Source organism: Formica exsecta, unplaced genomic scaffold, assembly GCF_003651465.1.
Source record: "Formica exsecta isolate Colony F162 unplaced genomic scaffold, ASM365146v1 scaffold696, whole genome shotgun sequence".
Classification (NCBI taxonomy): domain Eukaryota; kingdom Metazoa; phylum Arthropoda; class Insecta; order Hymenoptera; family Formicidae; genus Formica; species Formica exsecta.
The window spans coordinates 596578-622482 of NW_021853462.1; the positions used below are offsets into that span (position 1 = coordinate 596578).

The 25905-nt window shown below is 34.2% G+C and overlaps 2 protein-coding genes and 1 long non-coding RNA gene across 4 annotated transcripts in view; 1 reads left to right on the forward strand and 2 right to left on the reverse strand.

The window, feature by feature from the left end:
* Positions 1-8764, reverse strand: part of LOC115243183 (venom acid phosphatase Acph-1-like) — a 10928-nt gene extending 2164 nt beyond the window's left edge. The window contains exons 1-7 of the mRNA XM_029819965.1: positions 8565-8764; positions 4488-4581; positions 4285-4406; positions 4102-4212; positions 1323-1588; positions 620-903; positions 1-59 (exon numbers count right to left, since the gene is read on the reverse strand). The exon at positions 1-59 is cut by the window's left edge and continues 1 nt beyond it. Of these exons, the coding sequence (XP_029675825.1) occupies positions 1-59; positions 620-903; positions 1323-1588; positions 4102-4212; positions 4285-4398 (834 nt within the window). The 5' untranslated portion in view covers positions 4399-4406; positions 4488-4581; positions 8565-8764. The remainder of the gene's footprint in view (positions 60-619; positions 904-1322; positions 1589-4101; positions 4213-4284; positions 4407-4487; positions 4582-8564) is intronic.
* LOC115243184 lies at positions 2510-3542 on the forward strand. Its single transcript, XR_003885184.1, has 3 exons — positions 2510-2725; positions 2807-2928; positions 3001-3542. It is a non-coding gene; the product is annotated as an uncharacterized LOC115243184 (long non-coding RNA).
* Positions 8765-15855: 7091 nt separating the features above from the next.
* Positions 15856-25905, reverse strand: part of LOC115243182 (lachesin-like) — a 190834-nt gene continuing 180784 nt past the window's right edge. For both annotated transcript variants that reach the window (XM_029819962.1, XM_029819963.1), the window contains 2 exons: positions 21309-21407; positions 15856-19063 (listed from right to left, as the gene is read on the reverse strand). In XM_029819962.1, coding sequence (XP_029675822.1) covers positions 18993-19063; positions 21309-21407 — 170 coding nt within the window. In that variant the 3' untranslated portion in view covers positions 15856-18992. The remainder of the gene's footprint in view (positions 19064-21308; positions 21408-25905) is intronic.

The window sequence follows — 25905 nt, forward strand, 5'->3', positions numbered from 1 at the left end:
TTTTAAAGTTCCATTGATCACTTTGTCCATATCGTTAATTATTTTGCGTAATAATACACCTGCAAAAATATGAATATTTGAATATTTTATAAAAATACATAGATACGTAAGATATATAATAATAATATTTATATACGCATATATATATGCGTATATGAATGTTTTGATTTAGATTACACGTGATCAAGATGCGCAACAATTTTTTTATATAATAATCATATAATAGATCCATTTTTTTCTCAATAATCATAATCTCAGAATAATCCATTTCAATTATTAGTAATTATCTGTACTCTAAAGATCTTAAACGGTAACGTGTTTCAGAATGCTGTTATTTATAACAGTGAGTATATTTCTCGCATATTTAAAATATATTGCAGTAAAGATAACTCTTTTATAATAAAATACTTGTGATGTTAAAAGCGTTATATATTTTTGTCACTTATAATCATATTCATCCGAGAGAAAATGAAATGAAAGAAAATGAAATAGAACACGTAAATTTTATTTATATAATCAAAATATATAATATTTACGCATAATCTGAGATTAATCTTTAATACTTTTAAATATTCTAATAGATAATTTATAAGCAAAATATATGTTTGTTCAAACATACCTCCATTAAGTTTGTTTAACGAGCCGTAGCTAAATAGATCAAGTTGTAAAATAAAAGCATCTAAAAGTTTGCCATTTGGAAATATGCTACGCGTCCATTCTGGTAAACGTAGTCCAAGAGATGATTCTGTAGACAAAGTACTAAATATAAGCAGGAGATCGTAGATTGAGGTAATATTTTTTCCTGTATAGATCGATAATTGTTTCTTTAAATCAGCAAACTTTGCTACTTCTGTTTTTACTGTCAGATTGTTTTGTAACATGTCGTGATAAGGTCGCTTATATCTAAAAAGAAATAAACATAATTGAAATGATTTTAAAGAAATAATTTAAAGGAGAGAAATAATCTCTAATTAAATAATTATAATATTATTTTTTTTTATGACGAAGTTTATATAATACAATTTTTAAATATAGCGGCACGCTCTTTTTTATAACGTAACGCTAAAAAGTCTTGATTGAATTAAAATAATTAATCACGTAATCTAATTATACAAAAAAATTAGTGTTCAAAATATCTCGAAAAGAAAAGAGAATCATTGCATTTGTTTAGATTTTGTCAACTATATTTGGCTTACATATAACATTTTTGTTTTATTAATTTGTCAATTTATTATTCTATCAATATAATTAAACATTATGTGTGTTACTTGAGATGCATGACTTATTTTTTAATGATTGATAAAGAGAAAATGATTACTTACACGGGACACATAACTGAAAATAACAGATTATCATTTTCCATAACATTATATATAAAATCTATTGGCTGCCAAGGAAGCAGCGGATTCCAAATTTGCATTTCAGTAGGTGGATAAAGTGCCGCCATAACTAACTGTAAGGTTGTCTTGGTCCTAGCTATCTTTGTGCTTTGTGCGTAGACATTTGGTTGATAGTATAAATCTCCGAGAAAACAGTTGTATCTGTTTCTTAGTATCTGTCCTAATTGATATGCTCTTTTCTTGCCCGTCTTGGTAATAACATTATTAATTAACATAAATAATAAAAAATAAAATAAAATGTGATTTTACTGTTAATTTCTTTTTCAAAGAGATAGAGACTTGAGAATAAACGAATAATATCTTCCGTATGAAAACAAAGAAAAGAAAAAAAATGTTTTCTATCTTTTCGTTGTTACAAACATGTTTATTTAGTATTTGCTCTTGATCTATGAAAAATATTTTGCAAAATTGTTTTAATGGTAATCTCTATTTTTTTGAAAGTTATAAATAATTGATACATATATATACATAAACACACACACACACACACACACACACACACACACACACACACACACACACACACACACACACACACACACACACACAAATATATAACACACACACACACACACACACACACACATATATATACATATATACACAATACACATATACACATGTACAAGATACATAGCTCCCAGTGAGCAATATGTTATCAAAAGAAATTCATGAAATACTCAAGTTTAAGAGTCGGACTTCCGAAAACACCATCAAAATGATAATATATTATGATATCAAAAGTTCTGCAATGCGTCGATTTTAGAGGAAAGAAAGACATCATATAATTGACATCTAAAAGAATTCTACAATCTGTCTTTTTTTAAATATCAAAAAAATGTCACCGTTAAGAACCGTTCTATTTGTAGTATTACATTTTTGGGCGAGTTTTTTAATTCATCGATTGATCAATCGCATATGATGCGCAAGTACAGCAAAGTCCAGTATTTGCTACATTTGTGCATCATGCGATTGATCAATCGATGAATTAAAAAACGCCCTTTACATTTTTTTTTTATTTAAAGAAATTTATGAGGTTAAATATAGAAATAACAAAAATATATATGAAAATATTAATATACCCAAAGTTACATATAACTGTTGAAATTAAACTTCGAAATTTGAACACAAAAAATGAGAAATATAGTGTCCTTATTTATCCTTATTTTGAAAAACACGATAGACAGTTGGCAATGAATTATAAATATTTACATCATTATATCTCAAACAGATATATGTAAGCGCCGGTTCAGATAAAGACCAAAACGATCAGCATCGTCACTTTGACAAAATACATCAAGAACATCAGACGTGTATTCCCTAATGTAAGTAATTACACATTTTTATTGTAGACTCATTATTATAAATATATTTAAATTTTTCATGATTATATATTATACATTTAGTTTGGAAGATGGCGAAATTTCAACGTGATCTAGGCATTGCGCTAATATTTTGGTTCGGTTTATTTACATTTGCAACATGTCATGTAGTACCAGAAGGCACGAATTTACGATTTGTGAGCGCGGTACGATATGAAAATTAATGTTTTGCAAAAAAGATTTCTCCTAGAAATCGAGACTAATGTTGAAATTTTCAGCTTTTCAGACATGGCGATCGTACAGTAGACACTGAAAACCATGAAACTTATCCAAATGATCCATATAAAGATATAGTCTACTATCCAGATGGCTCCGGTCAGTTAACTAATGTAAGAGATATTTTACTTATACGTTATATAACATATATTACATTTTATTTTTAATCTTTTTACTATTGATATCGTCTCCCAGTGAGCATTATTGAGAGGATGAGCTCTTTAAGAGGACTTTTTAAAGACTTAATTAAATTTTCTTAGAAATGATATCAGTAAGTTATCTTTTTGTAAGGTATCTTTCAGAAGAGCTCTTTATGATATTTCTTCATAGATATCTCTAAAGTCTCTAGCAAGCGTGCCAATTAAGATATTTTACAAACGCCGCACACATGCGCAAGCAACGTACGTGTGAACTAGAGACCCTGTGTTCAAGTGTGAACTGCGTGCCATTGCGTGCCATTTCTTTATCCAACCTAAGAAGATGGGTTATGTCTTCAAAAAGCACATGTTGCAAAATCATAAATTTCTTTAAATAAAAAAAAAATGTAAAGGGCGTTTTTTAATTCATCGATTGATCAATCGCATATGATGCGCAAGTACAGCAAAGTCCAGTATTTGCTACATTTGTGCATCATGCGATTGATCAATCGATGAATTAAAAAACGCCCTTTACATTTTTTTTATTTAAAGAAATTTATGATTTTGCAACATGTGCTTTTTGAAGACATAACCCATCTTCTTAGGTTGGATAAAGAAATGGCACGCAATGGCACGCAGTTCACACTTGAACACAGGGTCTCTAGTTCACACGTACGTTGCTTGCGCATGTGTGCGGCGTTTGTAAAATATCTTAATTGGCACGCTTGCTAGAGACTTTAGAGATATCTATGAAGAAATATCATAAAGAGCTCTTCTGAAAGATACCTTACAAAAAGATAACTTACTGATATTATTTCTAAGAAAATTTAATTATGTCTTTAAAAAGTCCTCTTAAAGAGCTCATCCTCTCAATAATGCTCACTGGGAGACGATATCAATAGTAAAAAGATTAAAAATAAAATGTAATATATGTTATATATAACGTATAAGTAAAATATCTCTTACATTAGTTAACTGACCGGAGCCATCTGGATAGTAGACTATATCTTTATATGGATCATTTGGATAAGTTTCATGGTTTTCAGTGTCTACTGTACGATCGCCATGTCTGAAAAGCTGAAAATTTCAACATTAGTCTCGATTTCTAGGAGAAATCTTTTTTGCAAAACATTAATTTTCATATCGTACCGCGCTCACAAATCGTAAATTCGTGCCTTCTGGTACTACATGACATGTTGCAAATGTAAATAAACCGAACCAAAATATTAGCGCAATGCCTAGATCACGTTGAAATTTCGCCATCTTCCAAACTAAATGTATAATATATAATCATGAAAAATTTAAATATATTTATAATAATGAGTCTACAATAAAAATGTGTAATTACTTACATTAGGGAATACACGTCTGATGTTCTTGATGTATTTTGTCAAAGTGACGATGCTGATCGTTTTGGTCTTTATCTGAACCGGCGCTTACATATATCTGTTTGAGATATAATGATGTAAATATTTATAATTCATTGCCAACTGTCTATCGTGTTTTTCAAAATAAGGATAAATAAGGACACTATATTTCTCATTTTTTGTGTTCAAATTTCGAAGTTTAATTTCAACAGTTATATGTAACTTTGTTATAGTCTAACATTTTAATTTAAGAAATAAAATAGAAATTATGAATAAATATATTATTTATTATATTATAATATGTGCAGAAATAATATACACCTTCATGTATGTTTCAATATATTGATTAGAAACTGTATGAGAGAATGAAAGAATTACAGTCCAAAATTTAAATTCTATGTATATGCTACATAGGATTTGTATATATACAAATAAGCTTCGATGATGTATGTCTCTTTTTGTCTTTTTTAACTATGTACAAGAATTATAGAATCAGTTTCATATATACATATATAAAATAACATGTTGTTTTAAAGAAAACTTCATTTTCTAGCATATAATATAAAATTATAGAAATAAAAAGAAATAACAAAGAAAAAAATAAAAACAAGTTTTATATTTTACGAGAAAAAAGATCGATAAGAATCTACATAATTGTCTGAATAGCAATAACATGTTACTTTTTGTCTTTCGAATCCAAGAAACTATATTAAGCTATCGGGTAAATGATGCCGCTCGTATGAAAATATAGACAAAGACTAGTATAATTAAAATAACTGATTAATGCAACACTGATGTATTAGAAAATGCATTTATGCCATTACTAGACGACGATTACGCGATGCGAAGAATACGGATATTATTAGGCTTCGACTTTAAAGCAAAAGTAACTAAATATATTATTTAGTTCCACTTTTTTATTATTGTTTAATGCTTTCAATAACTAAAAATAAGAAGCTCACATTTACATATTATAAAGTAACAAGTCCAGAAATATGAATGTATGTATTTCATTCTGAATAGTATCATTGCATTAGGAAAAGAACAATTACATTGTGCTAAATTTTATTCTCTCTATATTACATTTTTTTCATGATATCCATTAAGTTTACTTAGCAAGATATTTTCTTGCTTTCTATTCCTAACATTATATAATATTACATACATATGTATATATGTAATATGTACATATGATATATATGTAATAAAAATACGAGAGACATTAAAAAGTGCCGATCGATTGTAAAAGAAGATGAAAATCAAAACTTTATTTTCAGAGAACCAAGAACTGTGGAGACTTTGATCTTGATATATTGATCTTAATATTTATTAGCTCTATAAATAATTTATATATAAGACAAGAGAAAAGAAAGAAAGAGAATGTTATTAGTTTTATTTAAAGTTCTAATATGATTATTGAAGGGTATTGAAAAGAAGCGAATAGGATCTGACAAAGTGTCAAGGTTATCGGCAAGACAGCTCAATGTAATTCACTATGTGAACAATTGTATAAACATTGTTATAAAAGTACTCATCGCATCGGGTTATGCTTATTTAATTTTTTTATCTGCTTAATGTTCTTGACAAGAGAAATGTTTCAACGCATAAATTTATACACATATCGGAATATATATGCATTTTCTATATATATATATGCAAAATACATAAATATGCCGCATAAATTCATGTGTTAAGGAATTTATTTTATCGATCGTACTATAAAAAGAATTTCGCAAAAAAAGCGGTCTTAACGCTAACTTCTAATTATTATTAAAAATTGTAAATACCTGACGCATACGCCACACTAGAAGATCTTAGCAATGAAAGGATTAATAAAATGGTGTAACACGTTGTAATATATAAGTCAGATATCTTATGTTAGTTAATTAATTTTTGGCATCTGAATAGAAATCATAATCATTATGGATCATATGGATTATATGGATGAGATTTTTTAAATGACATGTCTAGTGTATAATCCTGTCTAAAAATAATTAAAAATTTTAGTATTACATTATCAGTCTCGAGTATTTTTGGAAAGATTTTTTTTTTGCAAGATATTGATTTTTATATCGTACTATGTTAATTAATCGTAATTTGAAGTTTTTCGAATTTTGCACGAGATGTATGTGTTTGTGTGTTCTAATGTTGTAATTGTAAGTAAAGCGAAATACTCTAGCAAAATGCCTAGGTCACGTTGAAATTTCGCAATTTTTTTTAAATATAATATGATAATGTTTTTATTGATAAACTTGTGATATGTTTGATATCTACAAAGATAAGAATATATACATATATAGATATAACGTATCTATTTGAAATTAAAGCAACAAAGTACAAGATATCACATTTATACCATCATATTAAAGATCGTACGAGGGATTAAAAACTTCTTACATTGTATATCATAAGAACGCTTACTTTATTGATAGTCAGATTAGTACATTATCCAACTTTATGTAGCTGAAAATTCTACATCGTTAAGAGTATTATATGAGTCGTAAACAGTTTCGCATTCGTGAAACAATGAACAAATCAATCTAACAATTAACAGTATATACGCGCTTTTAATGCTCGAATTTTCCGTGATGTTTTCAATCTCTCATAATTGCATGATCCATAAACATTGTTACGTCGCGATTATTTTGCAGTCAGAGCGTTTGAGCTATTTATTTTGAAAATCCATATCTGTTACTTGCGTATTAGATTTATTCAACGATAACGTTGATAAAACAAATAATTATTTGGGAGGAGTATTGTTTCTTTGCATTTTAAATATGCACAAATTGTTTATATATGATTCGTCTTGGTTCATTTTCCTAAATATTCCGACAATTAGAGAAAAAATAGCTAAATTGTAATTTTTAAAGTTGCTATAGGATTTCTCAGATTAATCTTGTAAATTTTCTAATTTTTAAAATGAAGAAAAGAGATCTTAGTGGATATCGAAAAACTATTTTAAGTCAAAATCTGAATTGCTTCTCTTTCCTTTCGTCCTTTTTTGTTTTCCTTTTCTATCGCGAATATTTAAGAAATATATAAATCATAAAAAATAATACAAATCTCGTAGATAAATGTAATTTGTTTCGAAAAGAACTGTTAGATCGACATTATTAATTGCGACAACGTAATATACAGTTCTTCGGAAAATTTGTTTAAGCATAAAAAATGAAAAAAAAAAGAATCGGACTTCAATTCAATGAATCTAAAATATATCACTTCTCATTAGAGAAACTTGCCGTACAAGAGGTTTAAAAGCGAGGGAAAAGTATAAAGTGGTTCGTGAACCGCACGGAGGCCAACTTTCTTTCTAAGTTTAATACTGATGAACTACGCGAATGCCCGAATGAGGATATGAATACCGAATGAACGAATGAACACGTGACTCCACGGATGACTGCAATGAGACGAGATATAAGAAGTGATAATAACTCAAAGAATTGTACAAGTATCGTTAGGTTCTTTTATATGCTTGATGATGAGATGAGAGATTTTATAGACGAATAAATGCATATATCTGGAAAATTCCTGACCAGAGCCATTGACTTTCACAGCTTTTTGGCTAATAATATGGAGTATAGGCCAAATTATTTGGCTAATAATAAAATAAATTAATAATTTATATCACCTCGAAAGCATCTTGGTGCTGAAGAGAAGATATACTTTATATATAACCCTTATATGATTCTCTTAATCTTGTAATTGGAAAATCATTGTACTCTACTTGTTAATTATTCTATTCAATAACTTTGATTATTCAAGAAATTTTATCTCTTTGTTCAAAATAAAAATTTTTAAATATTAAGATACCACCGATATTGAAATAATCACTTTATTATCGCTTTGATTTATAATTAATGAACACGTTATATTTTTATAATTATATTGTATATTATAATCATAATATATGCACAAAAGGTTCAATATATTTTTCATGTTATATTTTTAAAATAGATTCTCTTTGGTCAATTTGAAGTCATTAAGAAGAAAGATGGAATACTTGCAATTCATGTAGACATCATAATGTTATACATATATACCATTTATATTTCATATACTTACTTATAATATTTAGATTTTATTTTGTAATACCCAGTACTCTTCAACAAACACGATTCCTTTGATAGTGTATCCTATATTGAATTATTCGAAATAAATTTTTGTCACCATTCGGTAACGATAGATCGAGAAGAATACTTGACTTTTCCTCGTCGTCGTGTAATTATTAATTCAATTGCAAAACGAACTGACTGGTTGCACTCCTACAACAATAACGAACTTCCTCACAGACTTTGTCAGATCCGCTATTTATACACAATGCATATTGATAAGACCGGAGATACGGCGAGGAAAAACAAGCTGTGTCCACACACGATTTCCCTAAGCATAATTGCTTATTCTAAAATGGGATATAATTGTATATTTGATCTTTATATCATGAAATTCTAGAGAGAATTAGAAAAATTAGAGCAGGAATTACAACTGTCATCTTTCAGTTTTATTAAAACGACTTCTTTATGATTATATATCTTTATATTTCACTATAAATTGTCAATTCATTTCTTTTACATCTCTTGTCTACAAATTCCTCTTCGTCTTGCAACATAATTTTTCTTTCGTCATGACAAAAATCAAACTCAAATAGAAACTATTTTAGTTCTTAAATTATACTTTAATAACTCTTCGAAAATATGCCAATTTTTTCATTATTAAAAACAAATTCTCGAAAAGTTGAGTTTGTTAATCGTGACATTTTTGAAGCCATCATGTCAAAGACATTTATCTTATTACTTTTGATATTATTAATTTCTTATTAGGAAAAAGATCGACTCCAAAATGGTAAAAAAATCTGTCATTAATTTGTTAACTACGTTAGGCTTGCGATTTAAATCTACATTTGTCTATGTGTTATATGTATAATGTAATGTTACGTGTGAGTCACGTAATTAATATAACGTGGTATTATTTTGATTGAAATAAAAATTAAAAGGAGAAGAAGAAAGAAACAAACTTTATTCTTTAAAGTATAGAAAAAAATGTAAGCGCGTTATTTACGTTACAAATCTTACTGTGGCGATTATACTATAAAGATAACGAATGCTATAAGACAATATTTGCAGTATTTGATATCAAGAGTAAACAAAATTACTATTATCTTAAGATTACCTTATATAACAATGTCATAAGTTATTATATTCCTAAAATAAATTATCTTATATTTTTGAACAATTATGTAAAAGCTAAAATCTGTCTCTTTAGCAATACAAATTATATTTTGGCAGTTATATATAACATATTCTCTCTTTCATTATGATCACTACGTTTTAGGTGTGGAAATAAAGAGAAATATCATTATTTTTATTAATCCTAACGTAAAACATAACTTAGAATAAAGTTTTATTGAAAAACATTTATCATTGAAAGAATTAAAAACCATATTCACAACTATGAAGATAAACAATATTTTGGATATAGGTAAATATGTGTGTGTGTGTGGTGTGTGTGTGTGTGTGTGTGTGTGTATGTCTCACACTTTAATAATTTTTATATTATAAAAATATCGAAGAGGAATATTTTTTATTTCTTTATGATCTTTTAATTTTAGTTCTTAAGATTCTATTGAATTAAATTCTCCCTTTTCTCGAGATTAAACGGAAAACACATCTTATATGTGTTTTTACGAATGTGAAATTTAATTTGCGAATAAAATCACGATTATTTTCAACGACAAATAAGCAGATTTTTTTTTGTTTTTACAGAGTCGAAAGCAGCATCGTGTCCGGGGATACCGTTTATCGTCAAGTGAGAAGTAACACGCCACGAAGGAAATATGTCGCGCGTGACGTGAGATGCCCGAACACGACGGAGGAATACGGACGACGCTGATCGAAGGGGGTAAGTAATTAAAATGGAATCCGACCGGATCGTAACCGCTCGAAAGGAAGGGGGGGATGGGGAGCGGGGGCGAAAAGGGGGTGAGTACGACGTGCGTAGAACATGTCGAATTGAACTGCGATTACAATTCCAGAATGCTGGCGAATAGGTCGAAAAGCCGTTATATCCGTGCACGCGGGTCAACTGCCGGCCCCCGGTTTACTCCTCCACTTCTATCCGTTTCCTAGCGTCGTCCCCTACCTTACTCCAATATCCGTGCTATTCCCTTTCCTCAATTTCTCCCAGCTCCGCTTCTCTCTCTCTCTCTCTCTCTCTCTCTCTCACCTCGTCGTCAGCCACGGCACTGGAATTCGAATTGTAATTTCTAACCGCGCGACTACGCACGAGCCATTACCTTGCCGTTCGAAATTCGTAAACGGATTGCGGATTCCCGGACTTCCACGCGGCTCGTACTAAGAATCCATCCCGTACAGGGGTGGATTCTTCGCGCTGAATATGCATGATACGTGCCGCCGTTCTTCGTTCGACTCACCTTGTGTCATATTTCGAGTTGTATCGATATGGCATTCTCTCGTATTCGCGTCGTTGTTCACGTTGAAATGTTTACACGATTTATATCAACCGTGCTCATATCGTTCTCAATTCTCATGATGATAAAATTAATAATTGTTTTGTTCATGTTATATTTTTTGGTGAGTGCCAATTTATAAATTTGACATTTTAATTCTTGTTTTAAATACTTTCCTTTCAGTTTAATGTACGTATTAATATAACATGTTTTTGATATAAACCATATACTAATATAGAAATGGCTTTTATGCTCTGTTCTTGAATAATCTAGTATGATGAAAGTTTTTTCATTATTACTTTTCTCTTACATTTTTCACCCCGCACAATGTTTAAGAAAACCACTCCATATTAAAATATTCTAGTGTCTACTTATTGTCAGCGATAATTGCGACATTATTAGAAATAATTTGTTCGCGCTATATTTCGGGGAATAAATATAGACGCGCTGGAACTAACTTCTTCTGATACCAAATATAGAACTTTCGCCGTGCACGCGTCTACTTTTCTTTCTCTATACCTTAATCGAGATAAGGAATTCTCGTTGAGGAAACAAAATTATATCGTCTATTTCATCGCGTACGTGACATATAGTAATTCTGTGCACATCTTGTGAACATCTGTCTCTTCTCTTTTTCTGTATTTTTTGTTCGTTGATTTTTATTAGAAAAATTTCTATTGCACGTTCCTTTTCTTATATCTTTAAAATTAATTAACAAAGTTAAATTTTGCACAAGTGAACCTCAATTTTTGATTGTTTCAATATTTTCTAATAAGACAGCCAAAAAATTTTAAGTCTTTAAAGTTTCAATTTTTTAATTAATTAGCAAAAATTTTCTACTGCATTTAATAAAGATTATTTAATTTTAATTTAAAATTTTGCTGCAAGATTCTCTTGAAAAAATAATAAAAAAAAATTGATAGGTCAATTTATACTTATCCACTTCATGATAATATTCGCGAGTACTTTTCGGCGATTCTCTCGAGGGGAAAAGAACATCTTGACAATGCGTCTGAGCGAAAGGGGGAGAAAAAAAAAAGAGTTGGAGAAAAAAAAAGCATGAATGAATGAGGTCGACGGACATGCCTGACGAAGCGGCCGCTCGCCATGGATCGTACCTATTATGAAGTAAAAGAGACCAACACGAGTCCGAAAGTAAATTTAATTCATAATATGCTGCAATGCTTACCCTTGTCAGCAACTCAACTCTCATCAAGATTTCATTGAAATTTTTCTTTCTCTTCAGCCACCACAAAAACTCGCTCTCCGAATATCTTGTAAACTGTAAACAACATTCACCATGGTAATTATCCATTTTTCAGAACAATAATATGTAACGTTGTTATTTTTTTTTCTCTGGAAATCCTGCTATAAGAGATAAATATGAAGAAATAGAAATTTAATTTAGTAATCCTTTTTGGAGTGTGCAGTCTTGTGTCAAAATTCATTGTAAATTTTTGACTCATTCAAATGTTAAGATATATATTTGTTCGGGACTCGATCTCGACGAGATCGCCCGAATCTTTAGAAACGCTCAGAGATGAGCGAGAAGCTTGTGTAACGCGGATCCGCTGGAGGACAAGGAGATTTTAGAAAATGTTCGAGTACAAGTTGTTTTAACTATTCGGTTTATTTCGAATAATAGGAGCGAGCGACGGCACGTATTCCGCGAATCCGACGGATATCTTCAAATTGTCCTGTTAATAACTGCCTTTGACGCGGGTCGGAAATCTTGCAGAGCTTCTTGCAATAGGCTCTCGCGGGAACGGATATCTTGCACGCGGACGCCGGATGTTGCTTGGCGCGAGGCAGAGGACATTCGCGATGCGGTTAACGAGCGTCGACTCTCGGACTCCACAGAAGGAACGTTCACAATGTCTTAGCACTAAATATTGAACAAAGATGATTTGAGCTGTGACCGAATTGACCAACGCGAGAATCTGTACGCGATTGGATGCGAGACAATTCGGATCACTTTTGAAACGAGCGAGATTAAGAAATTGCGAATTAGAAAGATCGATGAATTTCGACCGGTTCGAATCGTTGTCATAGGCAGACTAAATCGACCGACCGCGGGAGCTCGCGCTCTGCCGATGTAAATAACAAGTATTTTCGGTATCGAACGTTCTCGAACCAGGTGTTTGTCACGGTTTTTCACTATAGAAGAACGCGATCACGCACCGAGCGGGTGATCGCGACGCTTTTTGCCCTCGCTCGTGTTTTGGTTTCTGAGGCAATCGTTTGACTATAACGACGAAATTTTAGAAACTAAATTTTAATGTTTCAATTTTGAACAATATTTTTCTTTCGTTATTGTTAAGAATCAGATTCATGCTCTGATATGATACGTGAAATTTCTGTATTAAAAGTTAAATACTTTATTATTTGAATCAACATGTTTTTTAAAATGTTCTGATATATTTTATTGACGTATAACGCAAGGATGCGTTGAGAGCCGAATAAATGAGCCGTATCAATTGAACGCTGCTAAACTTCCGCTGCAATCTCGTCCTCTAATTCTCAAACGAGAAATTGCGCGGTTTTAATTAGCGATTGCCGGACTTACGGGCTTATAAACTGATAGTGACTTGTCGGCGGGAAAACGTATATGATATGTTACGCATTAGCCGGCCCATCCTGGGCCGCACGCGGAATTAATCCCACGGTTAGTATGCCAACCGGCGAATCGCGGTTTGTGTTACAATGTCAACGACAATAGACGGCGAAGTATTGTGTAAAGGTTGACATATACTCCCTCTCGATCTTCTAGCACGATCCGTTTATCTCCGCTACACCGACGTATCCGACGTTGTTGAACTTTCGTGCCGTTCTCCCCCCTCTTCCTCTCCATTCCTCTCCTCACCCATAGTTGGAGCATATAAACACATAGTCGGCCTGAGATTTAATCCGTCGATGGTAGATAGCGTTTCACTTCGCGGATTCATGCGGCCCAAATATTACGAACAGTGGCCTAGCGCCGTTTCCTCGTCAGCTTGCCGAATGTTGCTCCCCTCTCCCTCTCCAACCCCTCTCAGTCTGTATTTAGCTTACCCGTGGTAAACAGAATCGTGAGTCCGAGGGATGAAACGTTTTCGGAGTTCCCCGTAAGCACGTAGACTTAAATGTTTAATTAGGATAAAGAACTGAGATCAAATAATACGAATAATAAACGAATCGAGATAATTTAGCAGCGGAAGCCTTCTTTGTGACAAAAATTGAAAATATTATATCTTGACTCTTTATTCTCCGTCGAAACGATCGGCAATTTTATCTGCTTCCACACTTTTTCTCGTGTTACTATAATATTGGTATAATAGACCGCAATAAACGAGCGAGAGATAAATTATAAATTAAAAAATAAAGTTTACAGTTTTCTCTCTCTTCTTATATCTATATTGTTTCATATGGGGAGAAAGGATTTTATATTTATTGAAAAAGGCGAAATGAGAGGGATATTGAACGAGAAGAAAAACGTGATTTGTAGAGTTCTTACGTAACCCCTTGTTTTATTACATATGTCGAGAATATTCATAAGAACTTCTCGTTTCTTTTTGTTTTCTTGTAAATAACAACATTCAACTCAACGTCGCAAAGCATATCATAATATATTATATAACATATATATATATATATACTCAATATAGTCCCCCGTAATTCGTATATTTATATTTATATATATATATATATATATATATATATATATTTGTATTTTCATATTTATAATCTGTTATATACATATATATATAGTCAAACTCGTGTGTCCAAACACACATAAGTATTCTTCTTATCGACAAGCTGACCTTTGTCTTCTTTTCTTTCCCCCACATGGAGCTTCTTTATTCCAGCTCTAATCGGCTCTAATATATCAAGCAATTATTTGTAAGTGGTTTCTGTTTGTTTGGCACGATGGTTCGTCATCGAATGCAAATTACACGTGGCTCTTCGCTTGCAAGATGTTACAAGCACTAATTTGACACCAATGGCGATACTATCTTAAGATATTTTTTGTCGTCATCGTGGGGGGCGAGATATATATTTGTATTTTCATATTTATAATCTGCGTGTCATGTATACATATATACCTTCGCGTTTAATATGTCTCGTCGTGCGCTTATAACGCTGAGACGGCGAATTTTTCACGTCGCGATCCGTATATTACTCATTAGGTGAAAATATCACTCGCTAAGATTTTACCCTTCTGCGCGGGAAATTTCTCCGTGCGGAAACGACGGCGTACGAATGAACTGAAAAGCAGAAATTGCGAAGAACGGAAAAACGGATTAATGACACGTCGGCGTACGCGACACGCCGCACACTAATTACTGCAGTCTGCGAAGCTTACTCTACGTGTAATCCTTATCACTTGTATACTTGTATATTTACAGGATTCGTCGATGAGACGAGTCAACATTCGAGCACCCTTAGACCGATAATTTTAATAATTCGCGTTACCATTTTCCCTTAGCCAATCGCGATTTTAATTATAAGTTTCTATCTGTGTAGGAGTGTTTTTTTAGGTACTTTTGAAAATTACTTTATAATTTGAGTTAATTTCTCCCATCCTTTCAGTCAACGGGTGATTCGCAATAATTTTGTGAATTTTCCAATGGCGCGTTTCACGTTTTAGATTCATGATTCAATCGAGATCCGGAATCGGGAAGAAAATACGTTGCGTCGATACGACGCTAACGGAAAATGGCATTACGCATGTTACGCACAAGAAATCACTGTTGCTTTACAACGTGCACAATTACACACGCGTATATACACACATACATATATATGTGCTATGCGAGTTCTATGTGGATTAACGGCGAGATCAATTCTCGATAGATGACGTCTTTCGACTTTTTTTAGATACGACCAACTTGTTTTTATTTTGCGGTTTAATTTTTGATTTTTTTATAGAGACAAAACTATTTAAAATGTTAAATTCTGACTTTTTTGACAATCTTTACGTCTCGTGCAGAATTATAGAACATACCGTGTTTATTGACCCGTGCATATATATGTGTATGTGTATGCATGTACGGAACTTTATGACTGATTAAAGCTGATTAGAATAAAATTTAAAGAATAATCGGCCGTGCCGATTAATGTTTTGAAATAAATCACGCTGCGCCCCGGATTGAGTACAATTATCTTTCACAAAAGACTTGTAAAGTATTCATAATTGTTTTTTTTTCCAAAAATTACATAAAATGATTAGAAGATTGAACTGAATAAATCTATGAAAAAAATAGTAATAATATTATGGAACACATTCTTACATAAATTTTGATGCTAAATATAAAAATGCATTTTAAAAATACATTTAAATATTATTATCAAATGCAGTCTAGATTATAAAACATTTCTGTCATCATCTTTTTTTTTTTTTTTTTTCTAAACTGCTCTTTTCTAAACTTTCATAATTTTATTTTACCAAGTTCGAATCGCTTACAATGCACGTGTAATGAACACCTTTTAATGCCGGTTAATCGTTCACACGCGTAAAAGCGCATAAATTCTTTATTTCATTTGACAGTCAGGGAAACAATCATTAGTTTGCGTTGAACAGATCGGGATTCGAATTCGTCGCGATTAGATTTGCAGATTGCATCGCACCGCGAAAACTGCGACGCGAGCGCGTGATCTTCTCATGCTTATGACTCTTAAAATGTTACAAGACCGAGAGGTAGTCTCGCGAATGATACGATTACAGACCTCATCAGGGTAAGTCCTACGTAATCCCTAAGTCGAGCCGTTCCCTTCTTTAATCCGTAGCGGGCATTAACTCCTTTGCTCGCAGAGTGCAGGGACTCTCGAACCTGTTGCTTTAAACAAGATGTACGCTGAATAATGGATATTTCTAAGTAGTTCGAAGCCCGCTTAAAACCGACGTGGCAGCCGCTCGCGACCGTCTACGAACAAATCCCAATTTGATCAATTAACGCGTAAACAAATTGATCGCACGACGTAACGGCGTGGTGAAATGGGATTCGATCACCTTCCGGATAAGTTTAATTTATCTTGCAATTATTTTCTCTCAATTCTTCAATCTTGCGGATAGATTTCTAACTGCAAAAAATCTCCACGTTAATGTATGAATATGAAATACCTGATCGATTTGTTTTATTATGTACGTCATAAGGACAGTCAATTCTTACAAGAACATTTCTTTGCGCGTGCACAAACGTAAAAATAGCAAATACAATAAAAGACAGGTAATAAAAGATAAGCTTTTAATGCTATGCTCAAAATCATTCGGTACACTTATCTGGGATTACGACGTCAGAAGCGAGAAATGCAAATCGTGATAATAAATTGGCCTCTTCGCATGTCTATTATTTATATCCCATGTGTCGCAATAGCGCTACACGTGTAATGATAAAATGTGTTAAAATCTATTATAACATCTTTTATTATTAAACAAACATATGAACATTTACACCTATCTCACATTTGTATTTACGACAGTGTGATAATGCAAAAGAGAGATTTTCGTCTATTCACTAATTCGTAAATTAATAGAAAAAGTTTCGACACCTTCTTTTTTATCGAGTATGAGTTTTGACATGCAGAAGAATCAATTTATTTTAATGACAACAAAGAAAGTATAATATTTTACTTCTGATTCTATATGTGGCTTAGAAAAAAACTGCTTGCTTGCAATCAATGAACGACTCGATTGCTCCGTTATAGCATATCTCCGTTCCGTTCCACTTTTTCTGCCGCAAATTTTCCATTTTCTTTTTTCCCTTTCCGTCGTCTCCGTGCTTCTTTCGACTGTCTCCTTAAGCGAGAGCAACTCCTCTGCATCGAATCTGACGTTTTAATCTCAAGTATCCAGATGGGATTCATGATTTCGTACGTAAGGATGCAAGGGCTCGAACGAGAAGGAATCGGAGAATTTGGAATGTATTCTTGGCAGAACAGAAAGGGTGTGTCTGCGGAGGGAAGAAGTGGAGAATCGATGCTGAAGATAATACGCGCTCGCGCAATGCCATATTTCTCTCACGTTTTAGTACCCGAAAAAAAAAGTTGCCGATGCCTAAGGAATACATCGCAGCTGAAACCGAGTCGGACTTGATGGCAATAGAAAATAAACTCTGCTTGAAGCGCAATTTATACTCCCGCGCGATTGTTCTCTCGAGAGATACACACATCATATTACGACGAATGATCTTCAAACGCAATTCTCTTCTACGTTGTTAATAAAATTGAAAATCTTTATTACGTACTAATGAAAGAGATGAAATCATGTTTTTTTGTTTTTTTCGAAAAAGTATAGAAATTTAAAAATAGTCCAAAATCCCATTGGGGATGGGGCTCTTTTCCTCAGTCGTAAACTTTAATCCAATATTAAGCTCGAGTGGTTTCGTTTTGATATTCCGAAATACTGGGATTACCGCGCGACTAAAATTCTCCCATGATGCAGTTAAAAAATATAACGACTTATTCTCACAAGTTCCCAAATTGCACTCGCAGAGACGGGATCACTGGTTTTTTTTGTTGTTGGCGTCATTGATTACAGCGTTATACAATATATTACACTGAAAGCGATAGTCGTTGCACTTTGTTAATATCTTCCCTTCTTCGTTCTCGTTGTTCCGCCCATCGCTGCGTATCTCACCCTCGTCTGAATTCATGCACACATACACACAGACAGACTGACAGACACAAACACACACACGCAATCTTACAATGAGGGGGATCGGTGGGGGAATTCATGCTCCTTCAATTCTTGGCCACTCTTGAACTTTGTCGCTATACTAACTTGGCACGCGCGTAATTATTCTCCGTCATTTAATACGAACGTTAACTACCCCGGTCAGTCTTTGTGTCACTCGTGTATAATTACGTGTGTATATGTTTGCATGTTTACGCATACAAACGTATGGATTGTGTGTGTATGTTGTGTGTCCTTTATGCATCGTTTAAATTCTAAAAAAAAAAAAATCTTCTTTTCTTTACTTTTTAATCGAGTTCTTTAATTAGGGAGAATCAACATTTATCGCGTATCAAGACGAGAACTTGGGTTTTGTTTATCGAATTATCGTTACGGCCAGAGTAATTAGTAGTAGCGTCACGGTCGTCGTCATGCCCGTTGCTGAATCTGGAATTAGACAAAAATTCACTATTTAGGGCAAAGAGCACATTGAAAAACTTTTTGCAGAAATAATATTTTTTTAAATTTGATTCTGCGCATCTGTTACATATATTTATAAAAATCAATAATTTGCTTGTAGATATTAGTGCTGTGTTTTATTTATAAAATGCTCTATTTCAATAATAAATGTCCTTTCGACGTTTATATTAATAATGAATCTTTGCATTAATAATACGATATGGATAAATCTATATAGAATTATTTTTATATTGTCGTATTTATAATAATAAACTTTATCACATATTTGAAAATGCGTCTATATTTTAAAAGATTCTAGCATCTCAAAGAAACTGTAACACGGGGATAATATTCGCTCTTGTTGCCACGAGACAACACGTGAATAAAAAAAAGGAGGACTCTCTCGGCATCGGCAGCCTCGAGAGGTCAATGCACAATCAAGGACTCCTCGACGAGAATCTGTCGTTACCCCGTTGCACGAAGCTTGCCACGAAAGAATCCCTTTCCCTCCGAGAGGATAGGGCGAGGAAACAGACAGGGGAGCGAAGAGAGAGAGAGGGGGAGAGAAAAAGGTGCCGATGGCCGACAGGCCGAGCAAAGTAGATACAGAAGGGGTGGAAGAAGGGTAGACGCAAAGGGAAAAGAGAAAAAAAATCGGAAAAAATGGGAAGTCAGTTATTCTTCCGGTTGGCTTGCTGCGTACCGTTAGCTATTACTCGCTTGGAGAGAAATATATTCTCCGGTCTTTTCCCGGCCTCACTCATCTCTAATTACGAATCAGAAACAACCCGGTAGGCCGCCGCCACCGGATCACTCCTTCCGTCCACCCGTCGTTCCCTTCATCCACCCTCTTTCACGGACCTTTCTTCGTTTTCTCGAGTCTCATCCAAAGGCTCGCGCAAGCAGTAACTTGCCTCGACTCCCCTTTCTTTTATCCGGCCCCTGCTGCGTTGCCCCGAGAGAATTCTTTGCTTCGCTACTTTTATACGATCTTACCTTCCTTCAGTTTGCGATTTCTCACCCTATTCCACTCTTTCTTCTCTCTTTCTCTTTAACTCTGCGAGAGGAATGGCGCGCGTTATGTATTTATGATCGATATTTATATCTCATTATATTGCGCGTAGAAAATGGTACGGATGACGTTCTGTCGTGTTAGATTTCTAACTAGAGATTCAAACTAGTATCATTTTAGCGAGTCTACATTTTTCCACGTGACACGGAAAAGTAAAATCTATCTATATATATATATATATGTGTGTGCGTGTGTGTGTGTGTGTGTGTGTGTGTGTGTGTGTGCATATATTTTTTTTTCCTTCGCTATTGTTACCGCGAGTGTGTATATATATATATATATATATATATTTGATGAAAATGCGATATATGATGTGGTAAGATGTGCATGAGGGGCGCGCAGTCTTTCGTATCTTTTTTCGGTATCGGATATCGAATCCATCGTAATTGTCTGAGTATCGACCTCAGCTTGCAACCTTACAGCGGAATTAAAACCCGGCTCCTCTCGTCGAGTAGTCCTTGTTAACATTTTACTTCGACACAAAATTTCCCGGGTCCTCTCGCGCGCAACATTCGTTATTTCTCGCACCGGTCTTTATTTGCGAAGACGCTTACATGAGGTTTGCGATGCAGTTTTTCTCGTTATGGTTTCGCTTTTTTTTCCATGCAAAATTACCTACTTTTGCGATACTATCGCGATCGTCCCCAGATTTTCACACTACGCCATTATGCAAATTCTTTTTAAAAGTAACCGCGGTCGAGCGAGATATTGAGACCGGTATGGGGGAACGAAAGGGGATTGAATTACCGAAGAAGGAAGGAGGAGGGGAGTAGAAGAGAAGATGGGGAAAGGGGGAAAAAATGCGAGCGTAGAAAAGAATTATCCGATAATGCCGAAGGCTCGGCGGAATTATGAAAGGTGCTACACCTGGCCTGGACCCGCGCTCGGAAACGCGATAGAAACGCAGCCGTTTAAATGCCGTGGCGGAGCCGCGAAATGCCAGATAAACCGCACCTTTCAAGAGAAAAACTTGTCGCGTTTTGTCTCCTCGCGTGAAACTCGTTCGTCTCCACGAGAGCAGGGTACTGATTGGTACTGATATTTGTCTCAAAGAATATTATTAGTAACAAAAAAAAAAAGGATATTTTTGCACAAATATGATCTCTTTGCGAAATTTATCATGAAAAGTCTATTACGAAAAAAAATAAATATCAAACTTACCCTTATCAGCAGACCAGTTGTGACTTTTTTTCCTATCCAACTCGGACAACTTTTGCTCTGATCTTCCGATTTCGTTAAGATTCGATTGATACTTGGTACCTTAAAAAAAAAAAAAATACGAAAGATGAGAAATATCATCATATAAAAAAATAATTGTGAGAACTATGTTGGCGTAACGTTAATGATACATGAAATATACGAGTAGCCCCGATAAAAATATCTTATCGAGTTGGAAAGTTCGCTATGCATTAACGGCAATTTGTGTTTCCCGGATGTTACGGAAATGAATTAAAAATTGAATCTCGCCTCGAGGCGACATAGCGCAAAGTCAAGTCGAGACAGAGGGGACGGGATCTGAGAGAGATAACAGAAAGAGCGAAAGGAAATTGTGCGATTCGCATAGCCCGTGGAACCGCGGACAAAGGGTTGTGCGATGAGTGGCCCTCTCGACTGAAGATGTTTACGAGCCTGTTACGCATAAAGTGGGTGGCAAACGCGTTAACTAGTATGCAAACTCCGAGTAAACACAATTCCCTTATCCCGCGCCAAGTAGATTCTATCCATGTCACGACACACGCTTGTGTCGCTAGCCCGCCGGTTTGGATTACATTCTTGTAACGAAATAGAATTCGCGACGAGTATATTTTGATAAAATTACACAGTCAGACTTTACGTATAATAGAATATATACATCACGTGTGTACACGCCGTCTTTGCGTGTATTACACGCTAGCGAATTGAAAGAGACATGAATAAATAGACATTACAAAATCTAGACAAATAAATTTAAAACACATATATTATTAAGATATAATAAAACTCTTTTTTGACAATCAAATAAATTTAATTTTATCGGCTAAACAGTTAATATACAATATATCTTTGTACATATATTTTTAATCCTATTATGTTTATATCTCTAAACGTAAAGATATTTTATGAGAAAATAATAAAACAATTATAAATAGAAATAATTACGAATAATTTTTAACATACAGATAATTACTAGTTATTAACGATTGTTATAAAAATTAAAACTCTACGATTTCTTGAAGCCTATCCAGTTTACATCTACAGACACATCCATAGCATTTCTCGTCATCTATCGCAAGATTAAAACCATTGGTTATTATAAATTTCTATGACTTTTTCAAAGCTGCGTGTATGTGTGCAGTAAATTGACTAAAGTTCCACCGACAAACGCAAGTGCGTCTAACATGAAGAACAGGAAATAGCAGGACCGGCACAACCTGCGCTTACGGCTTAATTTCGAGATACTCACGGAGCAAAGCTGCTCGTGAGTACCGCTTTGTGTCTTCGTTCGCTTCCTCCCCATCCCCCTGATTAGATTTGTAAGTTCACGACTCCCGAGGCAGAGCGATGCAAGCTAGTTCGGGCAAGGCGAGGTCGAGGAACACGATCTTGGCACGATAGCCTATTTCGGGCAAGGTAATGGGCCATCATGACGGTATACGGCGCTTGCGCCCCCGTGTATGCACATGTCCATGTATGCATAATACTGGGTAGCTGATACGTAAGGTCGCCACCACGGCCGGATACACCCTCGGACAACGAGGTGAGACACCGTTGTACGGCGACGCAATGGATAGGCTAGACAGACGTATGCAAATCTCGGCCAAACATTAGCAGTGACAGTGTGTATCATGCGCTATACGTGTATCACGCTGCTACCTGCCCGGAGGGAAGGGCCAGTTCTATAGTTTCCTATATGCGAGAATCTCTATCGCGACGCGGGCGGCTGTTTCTATAGCTATGCGTGGACGACGACGTATTTAGGGTGCCAGACGTATGTATCAATAGCTGTGCAAGAGCCCGGACACGTGTAAGCTCATGGGAGAGTGTTATCTGTATAGAAACCCGGAATTTTGTTGTGAAGATAGTTGTGATAATTGCGTGCCGGTAAATTTTCAAGAATGATAAAGGGGGAAGAGGGATGAATATTAAAACCGATATATACCATTCTGTTTTTAGACTCTAGTCTTTAACTATTTAATATGAAAATTTATACCATGGATATTTACTAGAGATTGTGCGCTCTTTTATCAGATTGTATCCCAGATTATATTTTGATAATATTATTTCAAATATTTGAACAAATGATCTAAAAAACGGAAGAAAACTGAAGAAATTGGTATTCAAAACCGTGATATTTTGAAAACTACAGAAACATGAGAAAAATAATACGAAATAAATTTAAAAATTTACACATGTAAATTAAAATAAAATATTAGTTATTACTTTAGATAAACTTTATTACTTTAGATAAATTCAATAAGTGGAGCAGGCTTATATTAAAGTTTTGGTAAAATATAGTTTACCTTGCTGAGGGATAATGGTATATGAGTTTAAAAAAAACATATGTCGGGTTTAGTATTCCTTCTTTTATCGAAAAATACACAGATAAAATAAAAATAAATGTCGATGAAATTTATATGTAATTTGCGATTATATTTTACACACATTGTTGGCTCCTTTTGACCTTGATAAAGTTAAAACGTTTAACGTCATTAAATTAAATATTCCAGAAAAATAAAAATATTCAATTTTATGTATTGTACTTATATAGAACGTAATCAATACAGCATTAAACGCCGTAAGCTATGTATATAAATTAATACGAGAATCTGGTGCTTTTGTGCGAACGCGTTTTACAGTAGGAAAAGATAAAAAATATTGATAAACGTTTTCAGACGCTCTGACCTAAATTCGCGTGTCGCATATAAAACTGCGATGAAACATTCACTGGTGTGACATTACATCCATCTATATCGCTATCCCCTCTCTTTCAAAGTACGGTCTTTGTAAATACCTAAAATAAGAAAAAAATTGCACGAATCGCAATCTGTAAGAATTTAATCTCCCGATACATCGATATTTTTGTATCAGACATAATTCACGTATGTATGTTGACGAGGTGTTAAAAGATGTTTTTAGTATAGGGCAAGATAAAATACCAGTTCTGAAAAAATTTTGCAGTTGCATTTATACGCAAATATCTAGTCGAACATATTTCATCAAAAAAAGATAAAATCTTGTGCATTAAGTATAAAAATTATTTATGACGTGAATCAACTTGGAAAAAAGAAAATACTGTAGATAAGAGTTCTGAAAAGTTATAGTTTGACTATTATTGTCATTGATTTTTTTGTCTAGCAGATATTCGTACGTTTATTCACGCATACGTTTGCGCGGATTCGAGAACGGGTCAGCGCAATGTTTAACGTATTTTCATTGAAACTGTGTGGGGATTTAGCCCACATTCTGCATTCCGTGAATATTAAACGATTCGCGTGTATGCGCTCGCTTCCTGGGCGAGCTGCTGTTGGCCGATATTGGTGCGGGCGACAAAGTCAATGCTACCCTGTGTCCCTGAGGTGCGGCTGCCGCCTGGCTAACTCTCTCTCTCTTGTTCCCCAAGAAAATTAACAGCGGTCTAAGGTCGCGCGCACGCTGAGATCTAAACTTATACGTCCGTGTCACGCGGTGCGCAATATTGCCACAGCGTGTTGTACTTGTAATTAACGCGTCTCTTTACGATGTTGATTCACGTCATAAATAATTTGCGACACGCAACGGGCAAGATTTCATTGAATTCTTTGAGAATTTGCTTTGCTAACATTTTAAGAAAATACGTTTATCTTACGTTTAACATTTCAAATTCGCGGTGCTTAACTCTTTTCCGATAGAACTTCTGAAATGTACATTTACAAGAAATTCAATCTCCTTTCATTTAACTTAATTTTATTTATTCAAAAGAATGATGAGAGAAAATAAATTGGCCAAATTGGGTTTTTACGCTTTCGTTCCTCTATTCTCGATACTACATACGCATGCTACGTACGATAGAATAGGGGACGTGTTAATCGTACGAAGGCACGCGGCTAAACCAATCGCTATACATGCTCTCCCAGAATTACAGGCGGGTAACGTTGCCCCGGGGAATTAAGCGACACCTAAGGGCATATGTGCTCCGGGAGATGTCACGATACCGCGACAATACTTGCTCTGTTTCCCATCGGAACCTCAAAGTGACTTATCGCCGTAGGCCGTGTATAGTCGCTTCTGTAATTTGCCGTCGCGAGATGCTTAGCTAAACGAGAAACGAAAATAGACGAATACCTATGAAAGGTGCAATTATACAATGGCTCAAAGTACATGAATCGTCGCAATTTGCAAGCGACGCAATTACGTAATATTCCGTTATACAAAGAAATTTTTTAGGTATCTTTTAATCCCTTTGATGTATATCTCGATATAATAGATGCATCTTGCCAAAATTGTAAATATCTTTTTTTTTTTTTTTACGTCGTACGCTGCTTCACATTGCAACGTTTACAAGTAAACATACCTTTTCGTGCTGCGTCACATGAATAGCATTATACCGTCTTATACGGAAAGTTAAGATGCAGTGCGCGCTATGTTTAGGTATTCTCAACGACGGATTGTCGCAAGTCACTACGAGCAAATAAGGGGCTGTTTATGCTTGGGTTTCCTTCCGCGCGAAGGAAACCCGCGAGCAAATCTTCTGTTTAATCTTAAGTGTACACTTGTGCCCTTTAATTTTCAACGATACAAA